Source organism: Populus trichocarpa, chromosome 7 (assembly GCF_000002775.5).
Source record: "Populus trichocarpa isolate Nisqually-1 chromosome 7, P.trichocarpa_v4.1, whole genome shotgun sequence".
In the NCBI taxonomy this organism is placed as follows: Eukaryota; Viridiplantae; Streptophyta; class Magnoliopsida; order Malpighiales; family Salicaceae; genus Populus; species Populus trichocarpa.
This window is the reverse complement of record NC_037291.2, coordinates 13,156,244-13,178,188: the sequence shown is the minus strand read 5'-3', so window position 1 is coordinate 13,178,188 and position 21,945 is coordinate 13,156,244. Positions and strand designations below refer to the sequence as shown.

The window sequence follows — 21,945 nt, the reverse complement described above, 5'->3', positions numbered from 1 at the left end:
AAAATCTCATTCAAGCAATTCCTTTTATTTCTATTGTTTAATTTAATCCTTTGAAAAATCGAACCAATTTAGGCTACCTAACGCATCGCTCATGCTTCTTCTTCTTTTTCCTATGTGTAAAAAAGATGGTAATTTTAATAACATCAAATTGATGTAAAATAAATTACTCTTTTAACATCTATTACATGAATTAAAAGGGCAAAAAATAATTAAAAGGGTAAAAAAAAATCTCAAACATAAAAAAATAAAAAAAAATCAATAAAAGTGCTGACGCCGGCTAAGAGTAGCCGGCCAAATTAGAGCGTCTAGGATGAGGTTTTTTTGCTGAGATAAAGAGGGAGAGAGGAGAGAAAATACTGAGCTTAATCATTTCCTTGACGAATCCGTTGTGTTTGTTTCTCACATAATATTTTTGTTTTTGTATTTTGAAAATATTTTTTAAAAATTAATTTTTTAGTGTTTTCAGATTATTTATATCAATATTAAATATAATTTTTAAAAAATAAAAAAATATATTATTTTAATATATTTAAAAATAAAAAATATTTTATAAAACAATCTCAACTGCACCCTATATCAACCGTTTATAAGCAAATCATCTCTTTAATTAAGAATACAAGATTTTCTGGGTTTTTTTCTCCAAAGGAGAGACAAGATTTTCTCCTGTGGTGAAGTCATATCATAGTACAATGAACAAGCATAATGAAGTGTCGAGAAATCCCTGAATATGCTTTCAGGTAATGGAATGAGAACAGGAAATCTTCCATGATAAGAAAAATCTTTTATCATATCAAACTGATAGTCAAATAAGTGCTGTTTGTCAAAAGAAAATGATAATTTATGATACAAAAATTGACCAATAAAGAATATTTTATATGTCGCTTCAAGAAAATCTAAAGTTAACCCATGTTCTTCTAGTTTATTCAAATTAAATTTATTTAAAATAATATTATTTTAATTTTTTTAAAATTAAATTAAATTATAAATTAATCTATTAAATCGACCAGATCAAATCAAGTCTATCACGAGCAAGTTAAGTGATTGATTAACTTGGTGATATTTATAGGGTAATTATAGGATAATTAATGCCATTTATCAAATCCTAGACTAGTAATCTCTCGTGTCTAGCATTGAAAAACTAGGCAAGCCAAGGCACAAACATGCATGAATTTCAATACTTAGAGGAGTCTCTCATGCATGCATATAATAATTCATTGGAGGATTATGGTTCTAATTATCTTGGGTTGTGCCATTATCAAAGAGGAGAATGATTAGGAAATGGCTAGTTGTTGACTATGCACATTAGTGGATTAATTTATTTGGATTTAGCTGTTTGGTGAGGAAATAATATTAGTCGGCCATTCCTGACTTTAAGAACACCAATTAAACACTGGACTTGTGATCCTTCTTATTCATGGTAGGTTTGGTGTAACACTTTTAACAGGAATTTTCAGAAGATTAATTTTGATTATTTCTTTTCAATCCTCAAAGTTAATATTTAACCAAACACTCACCCACTTTTATCTTTTTGTTATAAATTATGTCATATTTTTAGGCGGCCTGTGCTACACCGCTGGCCGACCGAATTTATTTTCAACGTAAAAAAATGCTAAGGCAATGCAAGCATTCCTAAAAAAAAAAACGATTTGAGATTTGAGTCATTGACTTGATTGAGTTTAATAAACTTGATTAATTTAATAACACAAATAAAAAACTACAATGACAATAGATAAACTGGAAGAAAAATTGGCAATGAAAAAAAGTAAAAAAACTCGACCCGAACCCATCCAGGTTAGCACGCCAAATATGAGACTTGGACGTGATACGGAGGTAACCCTACCAAAAGCAAATTTAATAAAATTATAAAGCTCAATTATCAAACAACACGATATTGAAGGGAAAAACTAAAAAAAAAAATAATTTTTAAAAAGATGCAACGAAAATAAAAACTCGAGTCAAACAAGGTTAACTCACACGCTAACCCCACAATCATTGACATAAGACTGAGGTAACCCTAAAGAAAGGGAAAAAAAGAGAGCACAAAGATCAATTCTTAATCAATTAAATGTTAACATATGAAATTGAGATAAAAAAAATCAAATGTTGAAGGATCTTATCTAATAATGAAGAAAAGATAAATGATAACGTGATAGCCCCCATATAAAACAAAACAAAAAAATTAAAGCTCAATTTCTAGCAAATAAAATATTGAAGGACAAAATTAAATAAAATATATATAATCCAAAAAAGGTCTAAAAAACAACCCAAGCCCACCCGGGCCAACATGCAAAATTTATAACCTGGTTGTGTACCAAGGTAGTCCTGCAAAAAAAAATTAAATAAAACTTTAAAGCTTAATTATCAAACAACTCAATGTAAAAGAGCGAGATAACCCAGATTATTTTTAAAATCAGTAAAAAAATCCATAGAAAGTAAATAAAAATAATAATAACGGGGCTCAATCTCTAATTAAATAAATGTTGAAGGATGAATCTGAAAAAATATGAGCTTAAAAGGAAAAAAAAACCAAGCAAACCTAGATGAATATTATAAACCTAGGTTAATCTTCCAAGCTCACAACCCGTGAAATTCTAAACCTGAACTTAATTAAAAAACTCAATTCCTAATCAATTTAATGTTGAAGGATGAAGCCGAGAAAAAAAATATCAATTTTAAAAATTTTCGAAGTAAAAAAATAGCAATCAAAAGAATGAGAATCAAATCTGATAGGAAAAAAACCTGAAGAATGAAGAAATTGTAAAAAAAATAAATTAAAGGATGATTAAATTGAAAACAAATCTCAATTTGGTAAATTATTTCAATTAAAACAAACTGTAATCAAAATTAAAAGGATCAAATTTGAAAAAAAAACAAATTAAAGGGTTGTTTTGAAGACATATACATATATATATATATATATATATATATATATATATATATATATATATATATATAATCAAATTGAAAATATGAAAAATCCCATAGGCTGCAACTTAAGAATTTTTTTTTCTTTTAAGGATAATTAAGTCATTTTACTGTGCTTAGAAAAATATAAGAAGAACGATTTGCCCCCAAATCAATTTGATAATGACCAAATGGATCATGTGGAAAAAATCATAGTACCCTTAATAGCAAGTTAGTTGATTTGTTTTGAAAAGAAAAAAAAAATCATTATACCATTTCAATTCACAACGCAATGAGTCTACGACCACAATAATTTGTTTATCCTTTTTAGTTTTTTTTAATTAACACATATTTCTAGAATTACTTGTTACTATAAATATGTGTGCGCGCGCGCGTGCGCTTGCCTTAAACATATTTGGTTATTTTCACTTGATTTGTTTAGAACAAATAGAGCTAAATCCAACACACACTTAAGATCACCTTGAGAAAAATTAAAAATTAAACTAGAGTTAATAATGTTTCTTTAGATAACGTTTTTGACGCAACTAGGAGCGAAGGATAACAAAGTTTGTTATAACTCAAAACCTTTAAATACCAAGAACATCATAACTACAGGAAGACACCCAAAATATTTAGTTTATATTAATCCATGTCTGCACTTTTCAAAAGGCTATTATTACCCTTTATATAGAAGAAAAAAAAAACCATAGTAATACTGAATAAGAAAAACAAACTAGAAAAAGAATTCCCTTTAAATAGAAAAAAAAACTTAAAAAGCATAATAGTATTGAAATGGAAAATAAAAATAGGAAAACATAAAATTAACTAAGAAAAATATCTATTTTTCTAAAAAAGCTCTTGCATTAGTCTTTCCAGGTTGGAAAGAATTCATCTTTGAGTTTAGACTCCAGTCAGAAAAAATCATCCATCATGAACATCCTTTTATGTTTGGTCTATCCTATCCTATCATAGATCCCTAACACCTATACACGGGCTGCCTCATCATAGATCCCAAACACAACCTTTGTGTGCGCCATCTTATTATGGATCCCTAACACGACACCTTCATGCGGGCTTCCCCATCATGGATCCTTAATACAACATATTTATATGGGTTCCCCCATCATGGATTTCATCACCATGATTTTCAATAACAACAATTGATGCAAACAAAAACAAGACACTAGTTTCGGGATGTCTTTTTACCCAAAAAAGAACCTCATCTCCTATTACACAAGTACATTTTTTTTTATGACTTCTTCTAGCTATGGTTATTCAACAACACAAAACAACTGATCACCAAGAAATTGATGAGCTTTGATATAGGTCTTCTATGTTTTCTAACTAAAACCACTAGAAATCGTTGGCTCTGATAGTAACTAGTGCAGCCAGAAGTAAGGATAATGAGGTTTATTACAAGTCAAAACTCTCTGTTATAACCTAATTTTTACCTTATATTTTTTTAAAAAATCTAAAAAATAGCGAAAAACAACAAAAAAAATCCAAGAAATAAATTTTTTGACATAGTTGCATCATTTTTAGTATGTTTAGTGTCTTTTCAGAAAATTCAAAAATTTACTTTTAACATGTTTCATTTTTAATGCACCATTTCAAAATATTATTTATTTTTCTTATAGAGTCAACGTTGAAGTTGTATTTTTTAAAAAAAATATTAAAATACAAAAAATATAAGAAAAATATAAAAGATATATAGACAAATGGACAAAAAATGCATAGAAAAAAAATAAGGGAACAAAGTATTTTTAAATTTCTAGGAGATAAATTTTTGCCTGTAAGTAATGAAGAAATCTAAAAACAAAAAAAAAAAAAGGAGAGAATAAAAGACCCCAAAACAAACAAAAACCCTCGCAAACAAAACGCCAAAAACACTTGAACCTTACCTCTCTCCCACTAAAAAAACATTGACCCCTCCACGACCCTCTCTTTTTCAGAAAACAACAAAACTTCTTGGCTGGTGGTGTAGAGAAGCAGGGAACTCCTCAGCCATGGCAGTCGCCATGCTAACAACACCAACAAGGCAACAACCTTCAGCTTTCTATTTTCAACCGAGAGCATTCTTGGAGGATTTTCCAACAGCCTTTAATGTCGTCAACAGCAGTAACCCTGGACAACAACCTTTTCTTCTCAGTCCAGCACTGTGATCTCAGTCCAGCAGTGTCTCAGAACAGCTTCTCCTTCTCCACCATCTTCATCTTCTCTTGCTCAAGCAGCATCAGCAGTAACTCTTCCTCCACAACACCATGAGCAGTAGCTTTCAATCCAGCACCACCAGCAATAACAACGTCCAGCAAGATACTTCCAGCTCAACAGACCCAAGGTTCCAGCAGAGCAATAACACCAGCAGGATTTCAGCGTTTCATCTTCCTCTTAGTCCAGTAGCCCATCTCTCCAGATCCAGCAGTGCAGTCGTGAGCCTCTAACAACATCTTCAGCACAGGTATAACCACCTCCTTTTTCTTGTTACGATAGTCTTGCATGCTGTGTTGATGGACTATGCTCTCTTTAGTTAACATCTGTTAGTTTGAAACTGATAAAAACGTGAATAATGGTGCCATTTTTGTTTGGCTTGTAAATGCATGCTTCTGGGTTTAAATATGAATTCTGGGTTGAATAGTGTAGGGGCTGTAAGTTTTGTTGAAGATGCTGGGGTGCAGATCTTTTGCCATGAGTATAGTTTACGTTTTTAATGTTTGTGGGCATGGACTGATTCTTTTTGCTTTATGGGTAAATTGGTTTATTTTGTTTTGGTTGGGCTGGGCTTCAACATGGATGCCTTGGTCCAAGGTTTGATGGTTTGTGTTTTTGTTTGGGCCAAATACCTTTTTCAAACTCGATGGGCTGTTTTTTTTTTATTTTGGGTCTGTTTATAAGATCTGGTTCGAGTTTGGGTTTAGCTCTTTTATTATCTAGAGAAGAAAACTGTATTTTTTTTATTCTTAGAATATATTTGAAAAACACGCCCTAATAAATTATTGATAATTTTCTTTAATGAACTCTTGTTTTTTTTTGCCAAACAAACCTAGAATATTGATCATTAACAACAATACGAGTTAATCAATTTTTAAATATTTCAACAAGTAAATATCTTTTGTTGGTTTTGTTTAAATTTATTTTACGATATATTGTATGATTAATATGCATGTAAGGGCCTTATTTTAATATTAATTACAATTTTAATATATGTGTAGTGTGCATGCTAAAAATTATTATGATTTCAAGTTATCATATTCTAATTATATTAAGTGTTTATAAACTAAAAATATTTTTCTCACTTATTTAATTTTATTTGCTTATCTTGGAGAACATAATAAACGTTACAAACATAAATCAATGTAAAAGCCCAATCTAATATTATTTTTTTAAAAAATAACAATCATGAGATTACATAATCTCCTTATTCAAACTTATTTTCCCTTGAAATGTCTTGGACAAGATTAGTAACTGAGCAACTTAGGCTGATCCAGCAACACATAGCCATTGTCCCACAAAGAGAGCAGTGCAGTTGAGATTAGGGTTGATAGAATCAAAGAGTGTAGTGGTCAAATTGAACGACTGTGTAATGCCAAAGCAGGTGTCATCACTTCTTACTCCAAATACTTCATCACATTCTGGAGTTCTGGGCTTCAACAAGCCACCCCCCACTGCTCAACAACATAAAAAAAAATGGTGTTAAATATATCTTATTTAAACAAAAGATATTAAAAAAAAAATGCTTAATTATAACAGGAGATCGGAGTAGTCTTTTATCTTTATATATCTTTACAGTGATGATCAATTCAATCTATCATGATAATACGACTAGGCTGTCTAACCACTACACTGTAAAGTTACAGTAAAGTAGTTGCAGGTGCAATATCAATTTTTTATACTATGATGCTAAGTAGTTACCAGCAAGAAAGCGGCTTTCAGCCATGGAGAAAATGAGAAGAAGAGAGAGCACCAGAACAGAGCTTAAAAACAATGCTGAGTTGTGGTTTGCCTTGGCCATTTTAAGAATGACTTCTTCTTCCTTCCCTTACTAGTGGATAGTCAATAGTGATGTCTTCTCTTCTGTGGGATGTAGCTTCTCATAACTTAGCCTTCTTTATATAGTATTTTTAATGGAAATGAAGCCAAAACTCATTGTTATGTTAGTTCTCACAAGGGCCGGGGCCGGGGCCGGCTTTAATATAATAAAAGGTGGTTCTTGTTATTCTCGTTTTCAGAATATCTTTGCGCCTCGGCATTGGTTTTGTAACGTTTATAACAAGTATGACATTAGGAATTTGATCCGTTCTACATTTTCAAGAAATCTTTAAGATACTTTATTTAGATTATTAACCTTTTCGATGTGTTTTTTTATTAAATTATAAAATACGAATTCAAACTAAAAAATATCTTAAAAAAGAAAAACTAATACCACTTAAAATACAATTTTTTTTTTTATTTCAAAGTAATATTATCTAAAAACATGTACATACAAAAAGTAGCATTATACCAATCAACACAAATGGAAAGAAAAGGTTGAATCACTGATTTGAGTACTTTTTTTTCTAGTATCTGGATTACAAGTATCCCCACTGTGCTAATGTTCAAGAATGGAGAGAAGAAAGGAGGTGTTACAGGTGCAGTTCCAAAGGCTACCTTCGCTGCTGCCATTGAAAAATACATTGAAGCTTGAAGAGAGAAGAGCAGCAACACATGTCCTTTAGAAATCTTTAGTTACAATTGCCATTGCCTTGTATGCCATGACAATGTTATCCCGAGTTTTTATATCATGAGGTGTAGTTTGATAATTACATGCATCTGCTGAACCATCTTTCTCCAGATCTCACAAATCTCAGAGCTTAAGCTAAAATGCATCCATGACGGTTAGTCAATCATAGCTTGCCCAAAACCAACGCTATTGAAAAACTATCCTTGACCGTTTATACAAGATTAATAGCAATATCCCAACCAAAATTATCGAATGAAGTAATAAATTCTTGTTGTGATTGGGCTTCGAAGAAAACCCAAAACAGCAGTGATTAGGCCTTGCAGAATTTTATATAGGCTAGGGAAACATGGAAGAAACAGCAATGCAACACAGATGCATTCATTGTCAAGTCAGTATTCCTGGTCCTTGTTGCTTCTTTCTGAAAGCATAAAATTTTAGGCGCTGATACCATGCATTATTCTATTTAAATCAAAAAAAAATTTATTTTATATTTAAAAAACATAATTTTTATTTTAAAAAAACATAAAATATATATAATAATAAATTTCAAATCTCATATTTAAAAAAAAAAACAGATCTTATCCGAATTCATCCGGTCATGGATCAACCCACCAGGTCACCCAAGTTTGACCGAGCTGTTGCCCCAGCCGGTCTTTTATTAAAACCGGACCGGTCCAACCACCGGGTCCCGGATCGACCCACCAGGTGAAGCCGGGTTTAATAACAATGGCCTAAAATGCCTATTGGCAGAAAAAGTTCATATTTGTACCAAATGCAGCTGCTGCCAGCCAATGCATGGAAAATTTTTACATAATTCGGCAGATAGAAGAGATAAAAATGGCCGTGCCTCAAGCCTGAGTTCACGTTTTGAAGCTTTTAAGAGGGATAAAAGACCTTCATAGGGAAACACCCCAGCAAGGTAAACTTAAAATATAAGGTAAAGCTGAAACAACAGGGAAGAGACCTCATCTGAAAACAATAAGCTGTTTGTTTTCCTTCGCTGAACATTTTGCACCAAGTTGAAAATTCATATAATCATAAACAGGAAAGCGTCAAATGGAAATATAGGCGAGCAATCCCCAGCACATGGCACGAGCACCTTGTATCACCACCGGAATTGTATCATACTAGGTACAAACTATCACCATGAAAGTATCAGTAAAATTACCTCCACTCTTCAGGTAGTCCAATCAAATTGGGGATCAAGATATCTATATACTGCTCCAATACTGTTGTGCAGCTGATAAGCCAGTTCCTGTTGCTGATGATTCATACCAGTATCATGATCCATCACTGGCATAGCAAACCTACCAGACAAAGTGCCGGAGACATTCCCCATTTCAGCTGTGATTCCGCTGGTAGAAGCAGAAAGATGATTTTTACCATTCAAATTCCCAAATCCACCACCAACATTAATTGACTTGTTTCTCATCACATTACCCTCTACGTAAGGGAAATTGGTGAGCACATTTTTTCTCGACTCTGTGACCCTATTTATGTCCATATTATTTCCTTCATAATCAACACTGACCATACCACCTGTCCCACTGAACCGTGAAGAGATCATTTCTTGCATGATTTTCTCAACAGAGCTCTGAAATTCATTTGGATCAACCTCATTGGACTGAGATGACTGTTGCATTGGTGTCTGAACAGGTGAGTTTGCTGAACAGACATGGTTTATAGCAGTTGATGCTGCTAAAGTATTGTGGGAACTTTGAGAAGGATTGCCAGATGATGATGGTGTCAGACAAGAGAAGGGAGAAGAGGGGTTGGGCTGAGCTGGTGGCCAAGTGGTTGAAGAACCAGCAGATGGAATCTGAACAGAAGTCCCAGTATATGGACTGCCAGGACTAGTCATCTGATTTTCAATTCGTGAATTCATGGAATTCTGGTGAAGAAGCCCGCCAACAGTGATGGCAGAGGAAGTGGTGGAGCTTGTGCCGAGGGAATTGTTTGCACTTGCAACACCACTGCTTGTGGAAGGATGCATGATGCTTGCCCGTACAGTATGATGATCATAATTCGATGTGTGTCCAGTAATTTGACACTGCTTTTTCTCAGGTGGTTGTTGATCGGAATCATGCACTCCAGAAAATGGCCTGGTTTTGCGAGGGAACTGGGCCAAACTCTCTGGTAAACAAACAAGAAGTTATTATGTGAAGTAAGAACTTTATTTAACCACGAGTCAAAAGATTCTAATACAGCCTCCATATGATAGTTCCAGGAAACTCTCTGATGACTTTGGGACAAATGGGAGAAGTTTACTGTCACATGTAGGATGTCAAGTAATATTTTAAGCCATTTTCTCTGTTATACAACCTTTGAAGCCATCCCCTAGCAGCTAGCAAGGTGTGTCCTAGCAATCTATTGGTTTGTTTGCTGTTTGTAAAAGCTAGTAGCTTTAACTTTAGGAAGCTCTATGCATAGATTGTAGTTTTTATATTTTGGAAAGGAAACTTCTGCATATCATACTTCAATGCATTTTTGGGTGGTGAGATGAATAATCATTCGATATGCAATGCACCCTTCTCTTAAAAATTTAAAATTGTAGGTATTTTTTCATTTCCTTTTTGGTTAAACATAGATGTGAAAGTTTAGAGAGAGTTTCAATCAGCACAAAAGCATTGAGAAATAGTAGATAAGAACATCAAACTGTGCAACTTATGGCAATCTTTGCTGACAAGATTTGATTGATAATTATATTCGCGTCAAAAAAGAACGTATACCAAATGGGGGAAGTTTCTTTGAGCTTACCTATTGGTCCCTTCCCAGCATCTTGAGTTGTATAGTCAATCAAGTCTTTCATGCAGTTTACCACCTCTGATATCTGCAGGTTGTTCAGTAAACATGCAAAAAAGAAAAGAAGGTTCTTGTTAGATTATCAAGATATGATCAGTCCAACATTTTTTAGAAAGAGCAAGAAGCAGATACCACATTTCAAATATAATGCAATCACGCAAATATGGAGTTACATATTCATCTTATGTGCAAGTGTTTTATTAGGGCAGGATATATCATCTTAAATTCAAATCCAAAACCTTGAGGGCGAGGTCACTTGGTAGGTAAAATTGGCAGGCAGTATTGCTACAAAGAATAAAAGACCAAATCAAGCAGGAAGGAACCAAGAGCTAGAAGAGAGGATGGCATGCATCAGTGGCATCAAAAAGAGCCTAGAAAGAAAACGCATGGGAGGAAGTTTAAACCACATTCAAATGAATTCACATGGGCAACTAGGAAACTCAAGTAAAATATTATGCCTTTGCATTTTCAGAACATAATCAACCTGTGCACTACTAACCAATGTAAAAGAAATGAGCTTATTCAAGTCCAATAATCAAGGATGGCCAATTTGAAATTAGAAAATTGCAATAAACTATACCTGGAGACATCGCACATATCTTTTTGTGAATCCTAAATCATTAACTAAAGGTATCTCCAAGGCTTTTGCTAGTTGACAAGCAGATGCAAGAAACCTGGAAAATTCACATCCATAGATATAAGCCAAACAAAAGCCACCAGGAGGAAATAAAAGTTCCACTCTAATTTACCTATCAACATATGTATCAAATTGAGAATCTAAGAAGAAATCAAACAAGAAGCCATCTAAAATTATATCAGTTGAGTTGAATATTCATCAAGTACCATGCAGAAAAAAAATCCAAACATAACACTTTATCACAGCCATCATGTCACGGTCAAGTTGCTGGATGCTATCATTGATGTCATTATGAAGGCCATTAGCTGAGTGACAATCAGACACTATTTGAGAGTCAGAGAATTAAATTACCATGTTGCAATAGTTTACTCAATGTAACTTCATCCATGTTGCAGACCTAATATTCAGGGGTGAATTAGTTTCCAAGTTGCAACATCAAGGTGGTTAGTCAAATGCCTAAAAGTCCCAGATGATGCAAATCATGTACATAAGTGGAGGATGTGCCTAAAAGTCCCAGATGATGCAAATCATGTACATAAGTGGAGCATGTCCCACATAAAAAATTTGAGGTCTTGCAGCTCATGTGGAAAAGAGGGGGGGACATCATGTCAACTCTTAGGTTCAGCAATTTTCATTGTTCAGCAAAGAAAAAATGAAACAAAAAATATAAAGTTTTTAACAGATTATATGAACACAAATTATGAAATTTCAAATAACGGTGGCAAGAGAAAACCACCATCAACTAGTGACAGCAATCAAAAGATTTCAAAGCAAAAGGAACTCACATGTTACAGTTATTTTCTAAATCAGGTGAAGAAGAGCTCGATGAAGCATTTTGAGCAGAAGCTTGGTATTTCTGTGCCACAACTCCAAGCTGGCTTACCTGCAAGGTAGGAAAGTGATCTATAAAAGTTACACAAGAATTTAAGAAGACCTTATACCTTACCACCTCAATAGCGCAAATGGACAGAAAATAAGCAATCACATCAGATGAAAAAAATATGAAAGCGGAAGACTTCAGAGAAAAATTTAACTATGTAACTGTGATTCAGAGAATAATTGACCTCTGATGGCAAGTATTGCAGCAATTAAATCTGAAGTATCATAAAGGGAGATTCCATCCACATGTGCTCCAAGCTGATGAAACTTGGATATGTTGACCATCCTTGGGCACTTCCATTTAAGTATCAAAGAAAGGTGACAAAGAGAATCGCTCCCTAAAGAATGGAGACCAATTTCCCAGACAAGGAGGCCAAGCTTCTCAGGAATTTATTTAAGACCTCTCCCTTCACCAATTCTTGTTAGGGTTATCCCCTAGATGGCTAATCATGTAAATACAAAAGTTTAAGGGCTGTTCAAAAACAGAATAATTCTTCAATTTTCTAGAAAATTGAAGTCAGAAAATGCGAAACTAGAACTTCATGTTCAAATACAATATTTCTCTATCTAGAAAACTAAAAAACTAGTTTTCCAATTTTCCAAATCTATACTAAGTTTAGAAAACCACATTTTAGAGGTTATCCACAGTTTTCCAATGCAAGTTTTTCAAATGAATAAAAAACATGAACAATATAATTTTATACACACACAAGCACTTTTTAGCTAGGTAAAATATTAAAAAAAAAATTCATATTTAGTTAGTGTCATAAATTTAATTTTTATTATAAATATATTTTTTTAAGGTAACAATATAACTTTTTCATGATAGTTTTTAATTCAAATAAAATAAAATTAATAGTCTATAATTAGATTACCACAAACAAAAAATAGTAAGATGACTATTATAAATTATGGTTTTTATTTTTTATGAAAAATTGTTGTCATCTTTATGTATTTTTTATTTTTTCAAATGAAAAAATCGTTTTCATTTTCAATAAATGAACATGTTTTCCCAATTTTTCATTGCAAAAAAAGAAAAGAAAAAGGGAAGTTCTTTTTACTTAACACACCCTTAAGGTTTCATTGCATCATTAATTTCCAAATTTCTATATGTTCTACTTTCCTAGATTAGTGTAGTTTGCTGCTTTTCTGAGGTAGGAAATTTTCTAGCTACTTTCATGCAATCTCTAAATTCATTAGAACTTAAGTTCTGATCATGGAAAGAAAAAGGGCATTCAACCATAAATTCTGAGAATTGAATAGCGCATGTGAAAGCTTAAATTAATCATGATAACCTAATCCAAAGATTCCAAAAAAGCTGCACCAAGATCCCCACTCAAGAGAAAACATAATTTACAATACAAATTAGAAGCACTAAATTAGCAACCTGAGGTATAATCAACCTTCGTGGAATAAGTTCCTCATGACGGCATGCACAAAACTCCCAAGAGCAAATCTAGAGAACGTGGATGAACAAAGATAATTAGGGCATCAATGATATTTATAGTTAATAATAAAAGTATAGTTTCAAATATCCCCCAGGTGCAATTTATCAACGCCCAAACCTTCAGATCTGGAGAGAAAATGATACGAAGTTGGCCATTGCGTACAACACGAAGGTGCTCAAAAACACTCTCTTGTATTGCTTTTGCATAGTCAAGTACAATTTGACCACTTGCATTCTGATATTCACGAGGCATATCGACATAAAGAAGCTCTTCCAAAGTGCCACTATCATATTTGATTTTGAACAACCTAGGAAGAACCTCTACAGTAGTTTCTGAAATTGCAGAAACAAGAACCAAAGAATGAGAATTGCACAAGACTTCAAATATTATTTCAGAAAAGGAAAAGAAAAGGATGACACAATTCCTTCGCTTTTCATAAATTGTTATCTTTAGTACTTTAAAGTTTGTTGAAGACTACGTTTTTTTTCCATCCATTTGTAAGCAAATTCATATCTGCATCATTTAATCCAAAGAAAGAGAGAAACTCTAAACTTTGATTCCTTTGAGCAAATTCACATCACATTTAATTTTTCTTTCTGCACTCTCTCTTCACAGATCTACTTCCCCTCAAAACTGATCCAAGTGCCTAACAAGGCTAAGTTTTAAACAATGAAATGGATTGCAATATATGCCTCATGAATTCAATGAGTGAATATTTATCAGAAGATTTTCAGCTTTGAATGGGTCAAGCATCCATTAAGATGAAATTCTTAAAATCTTGATACAGAAAAATATGAGAAATCTTAATAAATTGCACATGCATAATTACAGAGCATCACATATAAATGTGCAACATTTTGATTTTTGATCCACAAGTTGCAAAATATAGTAGAAACATTGTATAACACGATAGCAAAGATATGATAAACAGCATATTTTGCTTATCACTAAGTGCCACTCTAACAAATCAATGGCAAATAACAAAAAAAGTGTAGGCTGTAAAAGTAGCATACCGAAACCACGACCAGGTTTGCAATTGCATATCTCACAGTGCCACAAATCCTGCAACATTTCCATTAAATTTCAAATTTTTCTAATGGCAATAGAAGTTCAGAAGATATGCTTACTCAAAAACTTCATATTTTACCCTACGGTTTTCATTCCAATTTGGTCATGATTTCATTGTGTTGTGAAGAATATGAAGTCTACAAAAACTCAATAAAAACAACTGCACACATAAGGCAGTGTTTGTTTAAGAGGTAGAATTACACATAGCACAGGAGAGAATCCAAGCTCAAAACTTCTGCATTTTACCGCTCATTCTCTCCTAAATGCATTTATTCATCATTTCTTTTACATTAAATTGAACAGCATAATCCAGCGTAGAAGTATTGAAGTTGAAAAGCAATGGCGTAAGTCAACCAAAGATATTCTGTTCCTTATCCCCCAGTTCCCCTCAGAAAACATCATGCTATCTTCCTCGGTCAATTAGTATTCGTCTATATAACAGCATACCTGAGGAAAAACACCATTTGTTTGGCGGCTATTTCCATACAATGAAACACATAACCTTTTCCTTGCATTGGAAGCAAAAAACTCAGCCACAAATTTCCTCCAGAATTCAATATTGTTTTCCTACATAAAGACCAGTCACTACAAACACAAGAAAAATGCCAAAAAACTGACAGAACACATTTTCTCCAGGAATCAAACAATTTTACCTGAGGTCTATGCCGCTGCTGATAAATGTATTGAGTCAATCGCCTAGCACCTGTTCCCGGTTCATACGGTGGTCTTGCAACAGATCTAACTGGCAAATTTTGCTGTTGAAACTGTTGTATTTGGGGCTGTTGATGAGGAAATGCCCTCAAAAGTTGCTGCTGTTGTTGCAACTGCAGAATTTGCTGTTGCTGTAAGTAATTCATCTGTGCGACAGCAGCCTGAGGAGACTGCCTGGACATCTGGAAGAACTGCTGCTGCTGCTGTAAAACCGATTGAACAGAAAGTTGATTCTCCACTTTAACAGGTCCAATGCCTGTTCCAATCCGGTTCTGTTGTGGTTCTACTTTCACTGAACCCAGACTCTGCAAAGACTGCAACCTACGATGGGGGGCAATCTGGTCATTTATTACATGTGGCTCCAATTTTACAGGTCCCATGGCGCCCAACCCGCCTCGAATGGACTGGAATTGATTTTGCCCATGTTTTATCATGTGTGGCTCAAATTGTTGAACTTGAGGTTGGTGATTAACAGAAGGGTTAGAAATTTGCTTGCTTTGAACTTTTCCAGATGAAGCAGAACTCACCATATTGGAACCATCAAACAATGAGCTGAAACCCACATCATTAGCTACCATAGAAATAATAGTAGACTCTAAACCAGAAAGTCCAGAGCTTGAAACACCTTTCCCAAAACCCTGATTGATAAGAGAAGACGCACTGGGAGAATTTCCAACCAAATTCATGTTATACTGACCTGGCTGCATGGAACCATCTCCTTGAGACCCCAAAATGGCAGAATTTGATCTCAAAAGCACAGGTGAAACAGACTGGGAACCACCGATTGGAGTCTGTGGCCTACTTGGTATCATTTTTTGGCCTAAACCCAGAAAACACAACCTTATTTCATTTCACAAAATGACAAGAAATTTTCACTACAAGCTTGAATTTTTATCAACACCCATTTTCCCAAATGAGCTTATCTAAACAACCCAGAAATTAAAAACATAAAAATTCAGCATCTTAAACCTTTGAAGCCAATTACAGCACACATTAACCATAAACAAAAGAGAATGCAGCAGTTTTTCCACGGACAACAGGACATAACCAAAGAATTGCAGGCAACCTTCAACAAATTCGGGCCTCAGATTATTATATAAAACAGAAGAAAGCTTTAGAAGAGAAACCCATTTTTTCTTTTTTTCTTTCTCTTTTTTTTCCTCAGGAACCAGACAGACTACAAAACGTATGAAAGAAAGTAGTAAATGAATGTGAAAGTAGAAGCCAGCTAGCACCAGAGAGAGAGAGAAAATGCAATTACCCACAAGTGTTGGTTTATAGGCAACGCAATTGAATGGCAATCTTCAGCGAGAGTGAGAATGTTTTCTGAGCGTTTAACACACTAACAGAGAGTGAGTGAAAAGGACTGTGTGTCAGTGTTTGGAGTAGAGAGAGGAAAAAATCTATGATGATGATTCGAAAAGGGAAAAGAAAATAAATATGCTAAAGGACACAAATACTACAATGACGACGAGGTTTATGTGGACCAAAAGGTATATAGAGAGATCTGAGCATATATATTTAGAGCGCGGTCTAAAACCCGGCCCAGTCCATATCATAAGCTGGCTGAATTTATTCGGATTAATTGATTAATCTCAAATTAAAATTTTTTAAATTTTTTTAAGAAAAATTAAAATAATATAATTTTAAAAAATAATAAATCAAACTGATCTCATTTATATTTTAACTAGATCACTCAGGTAAAACCACCCAATTTAATATAAAACCTTGATGAGTGGTTTAATAACACTAATTTGGGGTTGAATTTTTAAACCCGCGCGTACAAGTAATCTAAAATGGATATATTACTTTTTTTAGAAGTTAATGACAGGACTAAATATATCTTTTTTTATAACATGAAATTATTAAAACTACTTGTTTTCATCAAACTATTATATAAATTGGGTTTATTGCGTAAAATTATTTGATTGATTGAACCATAGATTTTGATATATTTTAGGTTTCTTTGAGAATATAATAAAGGTTTTTTTAAAGTGATTTTTTTTAAAAATGTATCAAACTAATAATTTTTTTATTTTTAAAATTTTATTTTTAACATCAAAACAATCTAAAAATAAAAAAATAATTTAAAACTAAAAAAAATAAAATATTTAAAAGCAGGATTGTAAATAATAACAAAGTAAAGGGCATGTCTGCAAGAGGATTCACTCTCCATTTGAATTTTATTATAACTTTGATGAGTGTTTTGAAATTTTAATATTTTTAATATAAAAATGTAATGAGTTTTTTTTTTTTTTTGACGTTTATAAAGATAGAACCCTAGGGCTAGAGACAGGATAGTTATATTATCATTATAAGGTTTAAATTGACAGTCGTTTATAAAGATGAAGGACTATTTTTGACATGCAAACTAACCTCATATACTCTTATAGTTGGAAAAGCTCAAAAAAAAAAAAAAGACGCAAACCAGCCCATTTGGCATCGTTGCTATTTTTTGAGCAGAATAATATAAAAGGAATTAACATCTCTCTTTCATATTGAGTTTTTGTATGCAGGACTAGTTCCTGGAGCCCTTCCTAAAGATGCTGCAGTGCATTCATCTTCTTCTTCAACAACCCAGCTAGATTGTGGCTTCTATCACGAGCACCTGCTGAAAATGTAACTGTGGGAGTGTCGAGTGAAGATGGAATTCAACCTAACAACTTGTCATGTACCCACTTTATTTGATTTTCTGATGATTAAAATTTAAATTGATGAAGCTAAAGATAAATTTTGCTAAAAAATTTCTTCTCATTTAATGCTCTAACCATCATTACAACGATTCTACATTGTGATTTACATTATTCAGTTCCTGACTCTCAGAACCCTTCAGCCTACACATCAACAAATGTTACAGGGGTGGACAATGACAAGAGATGCCTTTTACCTGGATTCAATTGCATGAGTTTCTGAGCCTCTCGGAAATGATCGACGCCACCAAATCTGGAAGGCTTTGCAAAGATTGGGACATTCGGTGCCATGCTTGGAGAAATACCTAAACCATTCAGTGAACAGCACATCCTGCTGCTTCAAAGGAAGTGTAAGGAGTGTCTGACCCATGGCTTCTTCTAATGCTTTCATGTCCAGTCCCTTTTTACATCTCTGTAACCAACCGAAGTCCAAAAGCATTGGCCCAAACCATGCCTGGAGAAGCGCTGCTCTTGCTTCTGAGCGGCAATGCAATTTTCTGGTTCCCATTGCAATAAATAAAATTGCAGAAACCCGGCTGAGCTCATATCTAACCATCGGAGATACACTCCCATGCATGCTAAGCAACTCTCCTTGATGTGCCCACATATCCACAAATTCCTCACCAATCTGTTGATCAAAGAGAATTTCCAGTAGCCAATTGATGTTGTCAACCTGTCTGGAGATGCGTCCAATCAAAGGCTTACTTGTTTCTTTTTTCACCACTTTCCCAGGGGATATGATACCAGAGGCTTCCTCCATGAGGTTGACTAATGAACCTAGACAGGACTGACAAACATCATAAAGATCTTCCTTGTTGGGATCGTGTTGATCCTTCTCGTACACTGAACTTTTGCAAAGGAGACCCTTAACTAATGACTTCAATTCATTTCTTGCATTGGCATCAGCACAAGCAGTAATAGACCAAACTAGCTGTCTAGCTAGATTTTGTTTAGAATCTTCTGAGCTAAGCAAGTGGAGTCTAGCCAAAATGTCTTGAGTTGTTGTCTCATCAAATTTAAACACTGCAAATAGATTCCTAAGTCTGTCCTCTTCTTCCTCCGTCCAAGGGATAGCCTCAAGGTATTTCAGGCAGGATAAAACACCTTTAGTAAACATGATGCCAGCTGATACCTGGTGATAGTTCCAAAGATCTTGTTGGATCAATAAGAAAATGGTTGAAGACAGAGATAAAGTTGTCAGAAAAACACATCATTCTTTGGATTCTTGAATATGAGGCTACAAAAGACAAGATCCAAGCCTTGTACTGTAAACTTTTATACGTTACAGTGAATGACTTACACAATCATTTTTTCTAACGCTAGGCTGTGTAACAATCTAGAAAACGGATGAGCCTGGTACAAGAAGTTGAAGATCATTACATGGGTGGTTGCTATGATTCCTTTGCTTTAAGCATTAGTTCAACGCCGATGGCAATTAGACCACTGGATTTTTGCTATTTTGATCAAATACAGTAGCTCTAATAGCCATAAACATTGTGCCTATGCTCAAAACATTGTCATTTCAGAGATCACACATTTTATACTACCCAACCTAGCATAATCTATGAGTTCAGCTCCTAACATCGTAATGTCTCCTCAATAAGATTAAAAAGACTAATCCATTGATTAATCCTTCTTCAATATCTGTATATACTATAATTTCTACAAAAGTGGATCTTAAAATGACTCTTCTATCATAAGAATGATGAGCAGAATCAATTTTGTGGGCTTGTGACATTGCAGTTGCAATGCCAAAAAAACCATGGGTGTTTCTTCATTCAAATCAGAAAAGTTTGAAATTGATGCTTTTCCAATTAGGATGAAAAGCACTAAAAGAAAACATTTTTGCAACTGCCCCTGCAATACCAAACACACACTTAGAGAACCCTAAGAAATTATGACAGTCTCAAATCCCATCTAGTATACCTAAATATGGAATAACATGAAGAAGGGATTTGGTAGGATTCTTTGCAAAAAGCGAACTGTAAATATCTGCACATTCACATACATGTGCATGTTGTATCTTAGTAAGGATAGAATAATTGTCAACTCTATTATACTTGGTCTCAATCTCAGACTAATTGGGATCAGTTGCATGAATCACTTTCTTCCATCCCATGGTATACAAGGAAACTCTCTGTAAGATGCTTAAAAAACAAACCATCTGCAAGATATTTAAAACTTATATAAAAAAATCTCCATCTTGATTATGAAATTTTATTTAGAAAATAAACCAGTTGAGGAGAAGCTAGTTCACTGTTTACCTTAACCACCTATTGAAGGTTAGTGGGTAAGCCAATTTTCCAGCAAGCACAAAAGGAAAGCTGTGAACAATTGTGATCGATGCGATTGTTTAATTTCAATCATCCGTGCATGACACGCGCGCATGCACATGATACTCCCATCAGTGCATGTACACATGTCATACACAAACAACTAAGATTGGACAACAATGTCACAACTGCTCAAAACCCCTAAAAACAACCTTAAATGATCAAGTACTCTACATTTAAAATAGGATAGTACTGTTCTAACTCTTATAGAACAATCGCATTACATCCATACAAAGCATGATTAAGATATAAGCCTGGAAGGAATGCTTTAAACATTTGCGATTGATGAGATAGTCCAATCCCAACCATCCATGCATGACATGCACGTGTGGTTCCACATCATGTTTATGCTTGACCACAAATACATCATGCACGTATAACCGAGATTAAACAATCTCAACGCAAGTATCCATAGCAATTCCCATTACCGCACAGTCTTCAAAATCAATTGCCGCTGAAATAATAACACAATAATTTTTTCCCCTTGAACACAGTTGTCAAAGAGACTATACCCAGCTAAAATCTTCAGAAAATAAAATAAAATAATATCCACAATATAACACAACATTTCCACTAAAACCCATAAACAAACACACGCAAAAATACAACCCAAAAACATAATAATAATAATAATAATCATCATCATCATCATCATCATCATAAAAAAAAAAAAACAGAAAGCAGAAAGCTAACCTCAAGTATATCTATGGCTCTATAAGCCCCAACCTTCAATAACCTTTTAGCAATATCCTCTTCAAACATCAACTCAATTGTCTCCCTAAAAATTCCCAAATTCTCCACATCAGGCACTTCTATTCTACACATTTTTCTTGACAAATTACCACCACCATCACCGTCACATTTCGACCCCAGGTTTTTCCGATATTCGCATATCAACCCCGCAAAAACTTCTGAATTTGCAATCAAGACTTCCGAATTCAGCTCCAACACCAAACCCCCACCATTCTTCCCTCTCAATTTCAGCCTCACGTCAAACACGCCCCGACCCGAATCCAACCCGGAACCCGATCCAGAATCCGAAAACGACCTCCTCTCATTCCTCCCCCGGAAAGACTCAGATCTCGATTTCGAGTTCAAGTCCACCGGCGGCGACGGGTCGGGTATGATGTCTCGGGTCGTGTCGCCAGTAGGATCCGAGTCAATAGGCGAGACGCGGCCTGGGGAGAGGATTCTTCTCGGGTCTATCCGACCCACGAAATTTAACCCGGGCTTGGGTGAGTTGGGGAATGAGCGGGGACCAAGCTTAGAGACCGAGTAGTCGGGTTTCTTGTTCTTCTGGAAACTGGGTGGTACAGCAAAGGAACAGCACCACGAAGATCGCCCGCGGCGACACTGATAGGTTGAACTATGCCTTTTGTGAGTCGACTCGGCCATGGATCAGAACGGAGTGAGAGACCGAGTCAAGGCATCGAGATAGAGAGTAAGACTGGAGTGAAGATAGGAAAGAATGGGAAGGGAAGGGAAGGATAGTGTGTTTATGAGATATACATGTGTCCTGCCCTTTTATTTATTTATTTATTTATTTAAAAAGAGAATTTTTTTTGTTCTTGGCAATGGTGAAGGTTGTTTATATTCTTTTAAAAATGTTTTTTTAAAATGTAGATTTTAAAAGATTGATTATATTCTTTTCGTGTTTTTGGTAATATAGTATAATGTAGATTTCAAAAATGTTTTCTATTTAAAATTATATTAAAATATTTTTTTATTTTTAATATTATTATATTAAAATTATTAA

General features: G+C 34.2%; 2 protein-coding genes and 1 long non-coding RNA gene across 8 annotated transcripts; 1 reads left to right on the top strand and 2 right to left on the bottom strand.

Moving 5' to 3' along the window:
- The first annotated feature begins 4,755 nt into the window (after window positions 1-4,755).
- LOC18100907 (uncharacterized) lies at window positions 4,756-7,703 on the top strand. Its single transcript, XR_002982984.2, has 2 exons — window positions 4,756-5,362; window positions 7,462-7,703. It is a non-coding gene; the product is annotated as an uncharacterized LOC18100907 (long non-coding RNA).
- Window positions 7,704-8,383: 680 nt separating this feature from the next.
- Window positions 8,384-15,984, bottom strand: LOC18100908 (transcriptional corepressor SEUSS). 2 transcript variants are annotated; one of them, XM_024605750.2, is made up of 10 exons: window positions 15,864-15,984; window positions 15,109-15,718; window positions 14,903-15,022; window positions 14,401-14,449; window positions 13,505-13,719; window positions 13,327-13,395; window positions 11,846-11,943; window positions 11,004-11,097; window positions 10,379-10,451; window positions 8,384-9,754 (listed from the first exon to the last, which is right to left on the bottom strand). In XM_024605750.2, the coding sequence occupies exons 2-10, from the start codon at window positions 15,694-15,696 to the stop codon at window positions 8,799-8,801; spliced, it is 2,262 nt and encodes a 753-aa protein (XP_024461518.1). In that variant the 5' UTR covers window positions 15,697-15,718; window positions 15,864-15,984; the 3' UTR covers window positions 8,384-8,798. The 2 variants fall into 2 exon arrangements, with proteins under 2 accessions (XP_024461518.1, XP_006380368.1); XM_006380306.3 differs by having other exon boundaries at window positions 15,109-15,978.
- Window positions 15,866-21,687, bottom strand: LOC7485067 (BTB/POZ domain-containing protein At2g13690). 5 transcript variants are annotated; one of them, XM_024605752.2, is made up of 3 exons: window positions 20,883-21,687; window positions 18,054-18,988; window positions 15,866-15,986 (listed from the first exon to the last, which is right to left on the bottom strand). In XM_024605752.2, the coding sequence occupies exons 1-3, from the start codon at window positions 21,582-21,584 to the stop codon at window positions 15,965-15,967; spliced, it is 1,659 nt and encodes a 552-aa protein (XP_024461520.1). In that variant the 5' UTR covers window positions 21,585-21,687; the 3' UTR covers window positions 15,866-15,964. The 5 variants fall into 5 exon arrangements, with proteins under 5 accessions (XP_024461520.1, XP_024461519.1, XP_024461521.1 ...); XM_024605751.2 differs by lacking the exon at window positions 15,866-15,986 and adding an exon at window positions 17,454-17,789; XM_024605753.2 differs by lacking the exon at window positions 15,866-15,986 and adding an exon at window positions 17,454-17,777.
- Between the last annotated feature and the right edge of the window lie 258 nt (window positions 21,688-21,945).